The sequence below is a fragment of the Pinus tabuliformis genome, chromosome 1_2, assembly GCF_031772625.1.
Source record: "Pinus tabuliformis cultivar Carrire ecotype Pingquan chromosome 1_2, CPIR1, whole genome shotgun sequence".
In the NCBI taxonomy this organism is placed as follows: Eukaryota; Viridiplantae; Streptophyta; class Pinopsida; order Pinales; family Pinaceae; genus Pinus; species Pinus tabuliformis.
This window is the reverse complement of record NC_142298.1, coordinates 889,694,559-889,707,476: the sequence shown is the minus strand read 5'-3', so window position 1 is coordinate 889,707,476 and position 12,918 is coordinate 889,694,559. Positions and strand designations below refer to the sequence as shown.

The following is a 12,918-nucleotide window of genomic DNA, read 5'->3' as shown; positions in this document are numbered from 1 at the left end:
AAAAATTTAAATGATGGCTAATTAATTTAATTAAGGTGTTTCACAAGATTATCTCGCGAAACATTTTTTAAGTTTTGAATATCTCACGTTCCTTAGTCTCTTAGACACAAATCAAGACTAGAACACTTGTTCAATGCTACAAAAACTAACACTCATTCAGTACTTATAAAGCTTTTTAATCTTAAATTGAAAGATGATGACCTTGTGGCACTAGCTTCATAAATCAAACTTATAATGCATGACATTGATGCCATCGGAGTAAAGATCAATCTGCCTCTCACAGCCTTCATAAAGGCCATTGATCCCACCTACTCTCACTACCTTGAATCTCTGCAAGCAAGTGGCCAGATGAAAAACATAACAACTAACACCCTCGTTAAGAAAGTTGGAGAAAGAGAAAAAGCCCTTGGCAAGAATAAACAAGCATCACAGTCCATTTAAGAAATTGTATGTGTTGCCCAGAAAGGAAAGACAAATCATGTACTTTACTAATATTAAAGTCAGGTGAAAAACACATTATGAGAAAAACATAGAAAAGGTACACAACTTGAAAAATGTACTAGGAGACTTGTAAGTGATGGGGCCAATGTATGAGGGGAGTCATTTGGGAGAAATGATCTCAACCACACGTCTTGAGATTTCAGAATGAAATCTCAGCCATTGGATCCTAGGTCTAGGGATTCAATCTTTTCCAAAAGACAAAAGAAGGAAAATGGAAATCATTCTTCGCTTCACACTTTAGAGAGAGTATGAAGAGAAGGATGGGAGTGGAGAAACCTCATGAAGGAAGAGAGAAACTGCAACTAGAGAAAACGAGCTCGAATCCCAAGGAGGAGGACGTACAAGTGTGAAAATCGAGGAGAGTAGCACTATTTCCCAGGAGCTCAGGCATAGTTTTCGAGGGACAACAACACAATTCTCGAGGAGGTTTTGGGCACGATTTTTGAGGAGAAAACAATAGTTGTTAGTCTTGAAATTTGAGACATGAATTTCAGGACAACTTCTACAGGCAACACAAAAATTGAGGCAGAACAATCACTTGTTTGCACAAAAATCGAGCTAGGATCTACACAGATTTCAAGGCAAAATTTGGACACAAAAACAGAGGAACTGAGAAGTGAAAAATGCAGAAATTCTGAACTTAAAAATTTGTGAAAATTTGATTTGACAGTGGGCACAAACTTCCAGAAATGAGCATTTGATGCTGAAACAAGAAGGGAGATATGTACAACGGATTTTTATGCACTTATTTTATAATTTTCTAAAGCAATCAAATCCTCCTTTGAAGACTGGTTTTCCCTAAGAGGTTGTCGGGTTTTTCTGGGGTCAGATTGACCAAAAACTAGTGTCTCAAATGTATTGAATGCTTGCCTAGATTTTTGCACTAAATATCAGCTGATAGGAAAGTGAAAAATTAGTAGAAGCACTCTTTATGTTTGCAATAAATGCATTCTGAAATTTATATCAGCATGACAAAGCATGTGGGTTGTGCCTAAACAAACACTTGAAAACTTGTAAATTGGCTTAAGGGTGTAAATCATTTATTTTCTACATGGTATCGGAGCAAGTTTGAGGCTTCCAATTTCAAATTTCACTCAGCTGATGTAGAGGGCAGCAAGCATTAAATTCTGATTTAGAGAACCAAAACCTTGTCAAAAATCCAAAGACTTCAACAGTTCAGAGGGAGGAAGGTTCTAAGTACCTCCAGGGGATATTTTCCAGCAAAAACCAGGGGATATTTTCCTATCTCAAGGAAAATATGTGGTGAAGATATTGGAGAGATTCGGTATGCTGGACTGCAAGCCTGTAACTACCCGATGGAGCTTGACTTCAAAAAGTTAAGCGGTAGTGTGGCCGGACCTGTTTTACGAAATGCTACCGAGTATCGTCAACTTGTTGGAGCATTAATGTTCTTGGTGAACTCCCGTTCGGATATATGCTTTGCAGTCAACACATTGAGTCAACATATGGTCGAGCCTCACCACTCACATTGGATTGGTGCCAAGAATCTGTTGAGATATCTTCGTGGCGCAATCAGTCATGGGTTGAGATACACTATTGGAGATATGAGAGTACTTGGGTATATTGATGTTGATTGGGCAGGCAGTGTGGTGGACCGAAAGAGCACTTCTAGGTGTTGTTTCTCCATGGGATCTGCCTCGATATCCTGGATGAGCAGGAAGCAGAAGTCGGTGGCTTTGAGCACCACCGAGGCAGAGTAGATTGCTGTTAGCATGGCCTCCTGTGAGCCAGTCTGGTTGCGAAAGCTCTTCAGTGAGCTGTTTGGATTTACATTGGATACCACCGTGATTCTGTGTGACAACCAGAACGGGATCCGTTTATTAGAGAATCCCGAATTTCATGATTGCTCCAAGCATATCGATATCAGGTACCACTATATTCGAGATATGATGCAGCGAGGAGCAATAAGGCTCCAACATATCAGTACAGATGAACAGGTCGCCGACATTTTGACAAAGCCCCTACGAAAGGTCAAATACCAGACTTTCCGAGAACGACTTGGTGTCGTTCAGAGACCCTCTTATGAGGGTCAAGTATGATGTATTGAGCTCAGGGAGCTCCAGGGGGGGCGCGGGGTACTTCTTGGAGCGACATGTGACCACAGGGCGACTCACGATCCCCTGGTGGTGCGTTATGTACAGGGTAAAGGTTCAACCTTACCCTGTGACACCCCGTGGCGACTGTAGAATAGGATGATTAGTTCTCCTGTGCGCCAGGATGATTCGTTCTTCGTGGCAACTGTGGAGCAGGATGATTAGTTCTCCTGTAGGCCAGCATGATTAGTTCTCCGTGGCATCCACTAGACAGGATGATTCATTCTCCTGTGGACAAGATAATTAGTTCTCCTGTCGAGACATCCTACCCATGCAGTCTACGACTCATGGGAAGTACCTCTCATCTGATCAATGAGCAGGGAAATGAGGATAGGGACCATAGTAGTACTATCGATGGATGAATCGTTGTATCTACCGTACTCCCTATGCTAGGATGACCTCCATTGATCTGGGATCAATGATATTGATCTAGGATCAATGATAGTGGTTCACACATTGAGACTGACTTCAGGTCAATGGAGGATGGTATGATACAGCCTCGATCATTTCTTCTTCTTCATAGTTCAAGAAGAGCAAAGCAGAGCAGAGCAGAGTGGGGTCAAGTTGTACAAGACAGTGCATTTGATGGATGGATAGCAACGACAGTCTGACAGATTGCAGATGAAGTTCTCCCTAGTTGAGAGGGAGTGTTAAAATTGGCAACTAGGGCCAAACTCCATGTGAATCACCTTATTTATGGCTTCTGATATTTTTCCTAGATTCCTCTCATTGAGAGGTGTAGGATTGATCTAAAGATCATCCGATTCCGATAAGTATATATGGAGATGTGAATTTATTTTGACTATGGACAAATTGTAGGCTCAGAAGCCCAATAGTCATGTCTATTCAACCTCAACATTTGCACATAAATACAATGAGCATTCTCCTCATTTGGACAATTCAATTCACTCATCTTCTCTCTCTCTCTCCTACGCATAAAAGGAGCCTCTCTCTCTCTCACACACACATGTGGTTGAAAGGAAGATGTCCTAGGGCAAGGAAGACGCAGAGAGAAGGACGCTAGGGCAACAGGTCATCTCTTTGACCAATGTTGACCTTCCAGAAGTGCAGATTGGGTGTGGTTGCCTCTCCTAGGCAGGCCGCATTTTTTGGCACAAAAATCGAGGTGAACTGACCTCTGGTTTCACCAGTGTTGACTGCCCTAGTTTAGGGCTGCAAGTTGACTTCAGAAATCTGCAAATTAACTGAACTTTTGGGGTTGTGCAAGGGTTGTTTCTTCAGGCTATTCGAGGACAAGTTGACCGGAAATTGACCAAGTATTTTAGAGGTCAATTTCAGCTAGTTTGACCCAGTTTGACTTTGCTAATTTAGGGTTTGTTGTTGCTGATATAAAATTACAGAATTCAGATTTTGTACTATTTCTCTCTGCTAAACTATTGAAGATAAAAGAAGATTTGATCAAACCCCGCATTGGGGTTTGTCCCTGGCTAGCTACCACATCTTATGTCTCTTGTCTTGGCTTGTTTTTTGTTGATCATTTAATGTTGTATCTGCACTTTACTTAATGTATATGTGATTGCTAATCTGTGGCTAACAAGAAAAAAAATAAGTAAACTGCTCTAAGCATAGAACATACCATAATTTAACACCCTACTCTCCATCAACTGCACATGGTCTTGAAGCTAGTAGAACTTTGCAGCCCACTTTAAATGATCATCGGAAGAAAGAATTGAGGGAGACTACTTGTGATTACATATGCAGATGGTGGTATGATACTGATATCCTCTTCAATGCTTCCCGTTCACCATATTATGAGCCTATGTTTGATGCCATACATGTTGTTGGAAAAGGCTTCAAAGGCCCTACTATGCATGAGATAAGGAAGTATCGTTTGCAGAAAGAAATTGCCTCCATTAACGAGTATTTGAAAGATTTCAAGGAATCATGGGCAAGAACAAGATGTACCATCATGTTAGATGGATGGACTGATCAAAGGAACCATACCATCATAAACTTTGTTATCTTCTGCCCACAGGGAACCATGTCTCTAAAATCAGTTGATGCATCTGATAGGGTGAAAGATGAACAATTGTTGTTTCAGCTATTGGATGAGGTCGTTGAGGAGGTGGGGGTGGCTAATTTTGTTCAAGTCATCACAGATAATGCCTCTAACTATGTTCTTGTTGGTAAATTGTTAGAGGAAAAACACAAAACCATATTTTGGACCCCATGTGCTACACATTGCTTGGACCTCATGCTTGAGGATATTGGCAAATTAGATTGGTTCAAAAACACTATAGATCATGCCAAAAGCATAACAAAATTTATCTACAATCATTCATAGATTTTGAGCCTTATGAGGAGACAAAGAGGGGGCAACGATATTATTAGGCTTGCCATCACTAGATTTGCCACTCATTTTTTGACATTGCAATCTATGCTTTCACAACATAGAAACTTGCAAAAGATATTTTCCAGTGATGAATGGAATCAAAGCTAGTGGTCTCTCAAACTAGAAGGCAAAGAATTGAAAAAGAAAGTTAATGAAGAAATATTTTGGAGAAAGGCAGCAGAGATTGTGAAGGTCGTTGAGCCACTAGTTAAGATGTTGCGGTTGGTGGATGGGGAAAAATTGGCTATGGTTTTCATTTATTAGGCTATGGATCAAGCAAAGGAGCAAATAAAGAGGGCATACAAGGATAAAGTGGCTAAGTATGGGCCCATTTGGGCAATCATTGATGAAAGATGGAACAATCAACTCCATCACCCTATACATGCAGCTAGGTATTTTTTGAACCCACGATATCATTATAAAGTTCTGCCGGTAGGAGCTTTGAGTGGGGAGGTTAGAGATGGATTGATTGACTGCATTGATCGCATAATCCTATTGGAGTGTGATCAACTGGAGATACACCGACAGATCACAACCATCAGCAAAGCCACAGGTACCTTTGGTAAGAACCTAGCAAAGATTGCAAGGGAAGCAGATGAGCCAGGTAAACAAAAATTTCAATTTTCAAATTCTTAATACTTATTTCATTAAATCGTTTATAATTTGAAAGTTGGATATAGTTTGTAATTTTGTTGAGCTAACTCATTACACTCCTATGTTTTTTGCAGCACAATGGTGGGAGGCTTTTGGTAGCCATTGTCCTCAATTGCAGAAGTTTGCAATTTGTATTCCGAGTCAAACTTGCAATGCTATTGGGTGTGAGTGCAATTGGTCTGTCTTTGAGAGGATTCACACGAAGAAGAGAAACCGTTTGGATCAAAAACGGTTAAATGATCTAGTCTATGTCCAATACAACCTCCGGCTCAGATGCAACCAATTGCTGAACAAAAGACCTGATTCAGATCCCATTGTGTTGGAAGATATTGATCCAACATCAGATTGGGTAGTGGAGAGTCATCCAGCAGAGTTTGATTCTGATGAGGAACTTGATTTGGTTTTACAAATGATGGCATCACTTGAACATAATGTTCAGTTGAATGCAGATCCACTTGTACCAGCCTCAGGGCCAACCCCAAGTCCTCCAGTTGCAGGCGCTTCCTCTTCTCAGCCATGACGAAAGCCCATATCTCATCTATCTCAGCAGCCACCAGCTACACAGCCTGTTAGTGCTACCACTTCTATAGTTGCAGTTGGGGATGATGATGAGGAGGAGCCATGGGCTTCCCTGTCTGACTCTGATACAGAGGTTGAGCCAGATGATGTTGGTTCTTCTAGCAGTAGCTAGTAGTACTGGTCATAGTTTACTTTTGTTGTAGAGTCCATTTCTAGCCTCCTTGGCTATGTGTTTTTGTTTTGTTCTCTATATCATCATCATGTATGTATTGGACAGTGCACTGGGTTCCATTTTGATATAATGGATATATTCATGAGCCTACTTTTATCATATATTGTCTTCTCTCTATATTCTAAAGCTTTGTGTTTGGAAACATGAATGAAAATCTTTAAAATTATGTTTTTTTAATAATAAAAAAATAAATATTTAATGTATTATCAAACCAGCCGAGTCGATACTGAGTCGGAGTCGGAGTTGGAGTCGACCCTCGGCCGAGTTGCAGTCAGAGTCGGAGTTTTAAAACATTGCATAAAGTTTAAACAAATAAAGTCTCGAAAAAAGTGATATAATAGTAGTTTTTACATTGAACAATACCTTTTGTTAGCTGGAAAACATGCAGAGCACAGCGTTCTGCAGCAAGTCGTACAGGTGTGCTTGCATCCCTCAGACATTCTGCAATCGCCGGTCCCAAGGTAGGGAGGTATGAAATAACAGTGAGAGCATTCACCTGCTACAGTTTCAATCCTAACATAGGTCAAGGAATTCAAATATGACAGAAAGGCATAGCAACTTAACACCAAATCAAGTAGTGAGATAAAATCTCTTAAAAATGAGCTGCATTAAATTTTAGCATCACCTTTGCAACAGACTTGAGGCCTCCTAAAGCTCTTCTGCGCACATCACTGGCATCATCACGCAAAGAAGATGACAGAAAAGGCAAAATCTCTGAAAAATTGTAGGGCCCTGAATAGTGAGATTGGGCCTGATAGACGAGAAGACATCCTAAAGCCTTTGTTGCAGTTTCACGAACAGGAACCTAGTTGCAACCACCAAAATTGTCGTGGAGTTATTAAAAAATATGCATCCCACTTTTGAAGCCTTGATGAAAGCCAACACAGGAAGACAACTGCTTGGATGTTGCAACCAGGAGTCAAAAATGTGAACTTCGTGAATTTGACAGAAAACAATGTAATCATACCTTATCATCGTTCAATCTACTTTTTAGGCAATCAATAACTGTGGGGAATGCTGATGAAGCACATACATGGGAAGCACCATGTCTAAACACCGACGATAGAGCAAGAATTGTTCCATGCCGAACAGCCAGAGACTCCGATGAAGCTGGGACTGATAGTGCGTGCAATAAGCTAGCAAGTTCTGTATCTTCCACATACTGTAAAAGACAAATCCTCTTAGTGTCTCCATGTTCGAAGAACATGCTTAAATATCACAGTACACCTAAATTATATCATAACCCATAGATAAATTAAATTCCTACCTGGGAAACTATACCCATTGCTTTTGCAGCTGAACACCTGATTTGATCATCATCAGATTGTACATGGTCCTGGAGCACAATGAGGACACGACTTATTACAGAAGCAGTGACACTTTTTCCAGCATACTTCAAGACTCCCTGAAGAGCAACCAGAATAGCCTCTTTAACTCCACCCTCAGATGCCACCTGCACAACAGTCCATCATTTATCAGAATTAAATACGTTCTATCGACTCACAAGTAGAATCCTTCCTATCTAGTTAAATGCCAGATTCTAGACTGAATCTTATGAAAACTAGTTAGATTGAAAATCCATCTTACCTGCAAATTTGAAAGGAGATCATTAACTAAAGGATCAACCCGGGTGCTTAGAGCACTAAGCTTCCCCAGTGCCAGTGCTGAACTTGAACGCACAACCCTAAAAATTCACAGGAAAAAAAGTGAGAACTAGTAGTAATAAAACGGCTTTAGAATTTTGAAAACTAAAATATATAACTTCCATGGAATCCCATTGGAAAATATCTTGAACCTTGTATTGTCCTGCAAGCACTTGATAAAAGTTGTTTGAAGCTGTGGAAGAAAAGGCTTGAGGGATATTCCACCCTTGCTTATTAGGATACCCAAAGTAGATAAAATGGCACTTTTGACCTGCCATGGAAACCTGTCTCCTATTATTCGTATAAGAGGCCTGTACCCATTCATAAACAGCAAGGGTCAATCACAAAAAGAAAAAGTAATTTCTTTGGAGGCCCAATTTGTACCATAAAATATGAAAATACACCAATAAATTGCGACTAAAAGTGTGTAAGGCATGTACCCAGTTATCGGAACAACAAAAGGCTTCAATGCATTTTCACTGGTCACATCTATTAGCTCCCCTAAGCCTTCAGCTGCTTGTTCTCTCAATTCAGCTGAACCACTCATCAGACCCTGTTTTAAGATGGTACATGAGCAAAGTGAAGGCTCCAAGTAGGAAAAGGCAAGGACATTATAAAAGATCAGAAACAAGGCCCTCAATAAGCAGAGACACCCTCTAAATCCAACCGGGGCATATACTGATTTTAAAATATATATATATATATATATATAGAAATATATATAGCTTCTCAATTCTGAGTGATCAAATTTCTCCTGATCCAACCTGGAAGTATTCTGTATCATTTGGATTATTCTTTTTTAAAACCGAGGATAAGAAATTCTAAAATTGCAATTGATTTATATAACCTCTAGCTAAAATGTAATTTTATAGACATCATAATGTATTTCAATACATATATACAGATATACGTGTGCTAAGTCCTTCCTTCATCAACAGTCCATCTCTAATATTTTTCCGGTGCTAGTAAGTGACTAAATTGTCCAGAACTGTCGTAATTAAAATTGTTGTTGTGAATTTTGGATAACTAGCCACAATTGTTTCCCTCCAGCAATTTTACCTTTAAGCTTAAATATTAATGCCTAGTAATGGCTAGAGGAACTTTAGAAGGAAGCAATGGTATTTGTGAACAAATCTAGTGCCGAAAGCGTATCTTGATAAACTGCAAAAGAACAAAAATAAGACTCTATATTTGGAATGCTGCAAGAGAAGAAGCAGGAAGTGAGCAAGAGATGGACAGCATTACAATATACAAAGAGGCAGTTTCACTAGCATCCAAGCTCAGGGAAATGTGGGTGTGATATTCATATAGGCAACTGGCTGGGGACTCTAGAGTCTACACAATCTCACAGATCTTGTAGTGGACAATTTGGATATGAGGCTAGTTGCAGCAGAAGCTATCTAAAGGTTACAGTTAAGACATGAACGTAGAAAGGCCTATTTGTCATAGCAATCTGTCCAAAATTAAGCATCTCCTGTAGGAACAAAGCCAGAGATATTTGGTCCTAGACTAAGGAAAAGGTCCTCAAGGAACCATGCAAGTCTCTAAGCAAGTGATGATCTTACCTGTGAATCCCATTATAATCAGGGCATATCAAGATAAAAGATCCTTATACACAAACTCAGCCAAACTTTGTGGCAGGTCGTGTTGATAACACCGGTGGATTCAAATGTCAATAGAGGTAAGGACATTGCAGGCTAAGAGCATCCAATTATTCTTGGCTTTGATAATGTGTATTGGCATCAAAGCCACTCAAGGGAGTGTTTCCCCCTGATTGAATTCCCTTCAATCCAATTCAGACTGAGGGCAGAGTCTAAGCTGTGCTTCGTCTCTTGAATGGCACATTTTCTGGCGTTCAGAAGGGTTCCTCTATTCCTGCTGAAGAAGACAATACCAGTGCCCCGGCTGGCACACCTGTTATTAGACTGAGTCCAGGTTCACAGGTTATGGTAGCCTTACTGCCTATGGATGAGACTGACTGGAATGGGCGCCTAAGTAGATGGAAGACTTAGGGCTTGTAGTACCAAGTGGGGACCAGACTATGGTGCATGTTACCACCCCAATTAGCAACCTTGGCAAGGTCACAGTCAAGGTGATAGGGGGTAAGCACACAAGAGATATGCCCACTGTCAAATCAGAACAATCAGGGTTTGTGGCAGAACATACTGAGTAGAGGCATGGGGGCCATGAGGGTTATGGAAAATTTTAAGGATGGAAGTTTATATTGAAGTTTTGAAACCTTGGCAAATTAGAATAATCCTTAATATGCAAATTGTAAAATGTTTGATGATACTTTTCTTAGAGTTCTAATTATTTTATATTAGTCTGTATTAAATTTTGGTGATCTTTAGGGTAAAATAATTTTATACTATAAAATTTGGGCAAACCATTTTTAGAAAAAATGGAAATTAGCAAATCTTCTTTTTGCGAAACAAAAACATGGAAAATTAACCCACTTGTGAATATTAGCCCCTAAAATTTTCCCAGGCGAGGGTAATAGAATAGATGAACCCCCAACGACAATGTTGGAGAACAATACCTGCAGCAGCCAGTGACAAATATAGAGCCCCACGCATATTGCCATGGAGCGGGATTTTTCATTCTAGACTTCACAAATCAAGAGTTTGCTGCAGAGGGTACAATTTCTCGAAACTGAAAATCAACAACTCCATTCAGAAGTAATAGACCTCAAACAATGGGTTTATGAAACGAAAACACAAGAAAACTCACACTTACAGAAACCAATTGAGGATTCCCCTGCGCTCCAAAAGGAAATTTTAAACATTAAAACTTTACATGAAGAGATGAAATCACAGCAAGCCATCTACAAGCAGGAGAAAGAAATACAACAGGAAACACAAAATTTCTTAGGTTGAAGTTGTCTAGAAATGAGAGCAACCTCCCTTGCTTACCATGATCGAAGGGGTGGTACAAGAAAAACTGAGGAAAGCCTCCATCAAGCCCAAGAGAACAATTTCAGAGTTTGTGGGCTCCCCCTTACTGTGGCCCCTTCAGGAACCCTTACAACAAGGTACCCCCATTCTTTCACAACACTCTAGGTCTGAAGAACATCACCCTTGGAGCATGCAACGATGGGGCCCAACACCACACTCTTCCTTGATTTCCAAACACTCAAAGCCCTCTTGGCTAAGAGAAGACTAATTTCTCTCCTGCCCATGCAAAAGATCCTTCTTGATCCTGACCTCACCAAATCCCAACAGGCAAAGCTCAATTCATCTAAGGACCAAGTCACAATTTCATGGAAAGAATGGAAGTGGGTAGTCATTTGTAATCTCAAGGCCATCATTCATGATTTTCCTCTCCAGGATACTCTCACCCTTAGGCCAAATGATAATCTCAATCAGTTGGGGGGTATGCTAGGGGGAGCGGACCCACCATCTCCATTGGCTACTAGAACTGTAATGGCGTGTTTTGGTATTCACCAAGTATACTTTGTGATGCAAATGGGTCCCATGACCTCGTTTCCCTCACAAAGACACGCACTAGCCCCATGCAGACACCACCCCCGATGCACGAGTACCACTGGGCATATTCATATCAATAGGAGACTAGATCTGACAACGTCAAAGGCTCCAATGAAGTTGAATGTATTATGCGAGACCCCATTTAGAGCAGGGTTACTATGGTGTCATCAGATGAGCATGCTAGATTTTTCTGGGTCTAGATCCATCGGAACAACCCCCTTCTCAAGGATAGCTACATTGTAGTTCGCTACCTCCCCCAAGTGTCATCGCACTTTGCACTAGATAATGAGTCTAAGGAAGACCTTTTCTTTGATCTCGATGCACACATCTCCCACTACTCCAATCTTAGGGAGATAGTTCTTCTCAGTGATTTCAATGCCTGCACTAGAGACCTACAAGTACCTCTTCATGACAAAGTCGAGGATACACTTTGCCTCTAGAAGCTAGTGCTAGAATCTATGGTTCTTCATCAAAGTTCACAAGACAAGAATGGGCCTCTCATATGCTATAGTATACATCTCTTGTAGTTGGGTGAAGCCCATGGTTTATTGACTCTGAATGGGCTCCCTTGTTTTCTAACATGTGGGAGCTAGTGTGGGTGACTAAGCCAACCAAGCCTTTCTACCATAAATTCAACACCTCTCACTTTCCTGCCTCCCCTAGCAAACCATGCCCTCCTCACTTTCTCCTTCTCTACTTCTTCTCCCACTAACCCCACCCTGTAACCCCTTGCCACCACCTTCCCTTTCAATAGAGATCCTTACACCACTCGCCTCAACGAGTTGCTCCTCCCCATTTCCCACTTTAGGTCATTACACACTAACATAGCTAAACATGAAATATTTTCCTCAATCCTAGTGGAAACAACCATTAACTCCTACCCCGCACCCTACTCATAGTCACACCCACAAAGCTTCCCCTAGCTCCCACCCCATGTACTACTAGTTTGATGATGAATGCAAATCCTTCCACAAAGTGTTTCGTCTTGCCCTCACACACGACGCATCTCTCTCTCCTCACCTCAACAAAATATATTGTAACATCCTTCATCACAAAAAGCAAAATTTCTCTCTAGAAGGGGACAAGAACTATGTCATGCCATGTCCCAATTGCCAAAAACCCTTTGGTGTGCCCTTTTTCCCGCATCGTGTACCATTTTGCCTAACCTTGATCCACAGACCATGTTCTTCAACACCACCTCCCTCGACGATATTCCTGGACAACCTACCACTCACATTTCCTCCGTCCCCCACCCCCACCCCACTCACCACCTTTTCTTTGAGTGGAACATTAGGAAAGCAGTTAGAGTTATGTCTACCAATAGATCAACTGATGAGGAAGGGCTTCAAGCCAAATTCCTTAAGCATGGCATCCAGTCCCTTAATTCCCACATTGCTGACTTATTTAGTCACTTGGT

The 12,918-nt window shown here is 40.9% G+C and overlaps 1 protein-coding gene across 8 annotated transcripts in view; it reads right to left on the bottom strand.

The window, feature by feature from the left end:
• The window catches only part of ILA (putative protein kinase regulator ILITHYIA), a 356,320-nt gene that overhangs the window by 35,564 nt on the left and 307,838 nt on the right, over positions 1-12,918 (bottom strand). For 7 of the 8 annotated variants that reach the window (XM_089396177.1, XM_089396171.1, XM_089396172.1 and 4 more), the window contains exons 53-59: positions 8,457-8,569; positions 8,169-8,327; positions 7,961-8,057; positions 7,641-7,826; positions 7,341-7,535; positions 6,999-7,178; positions 6,737-6,872 (exon numbers count right to left, since the gene is read on the bottom strand). In XM_089396177.1, coding sequence (XP_089252303.1) covers positions 6,737-6,872; positions 6,999-7,178; positions 7,341-7,535; positions 7,641-7,826; positions 7,961-8,057; positions 8,169-8,327; positions 8,457-8,569 — 1,066 coding nt within the window. The remainder of the gene's footprint in view (positions 1-6,736; positions 6,873-6,998; positions 7,179-7,340; positions 7,536-7,640; positions 7,827-7,960; positions 8,058-8,168; positions 8,328-8,456; positions 8,570-12,918) is intronic. The other variant, XM_089396176.1, reaches the window with a different exon arrangement.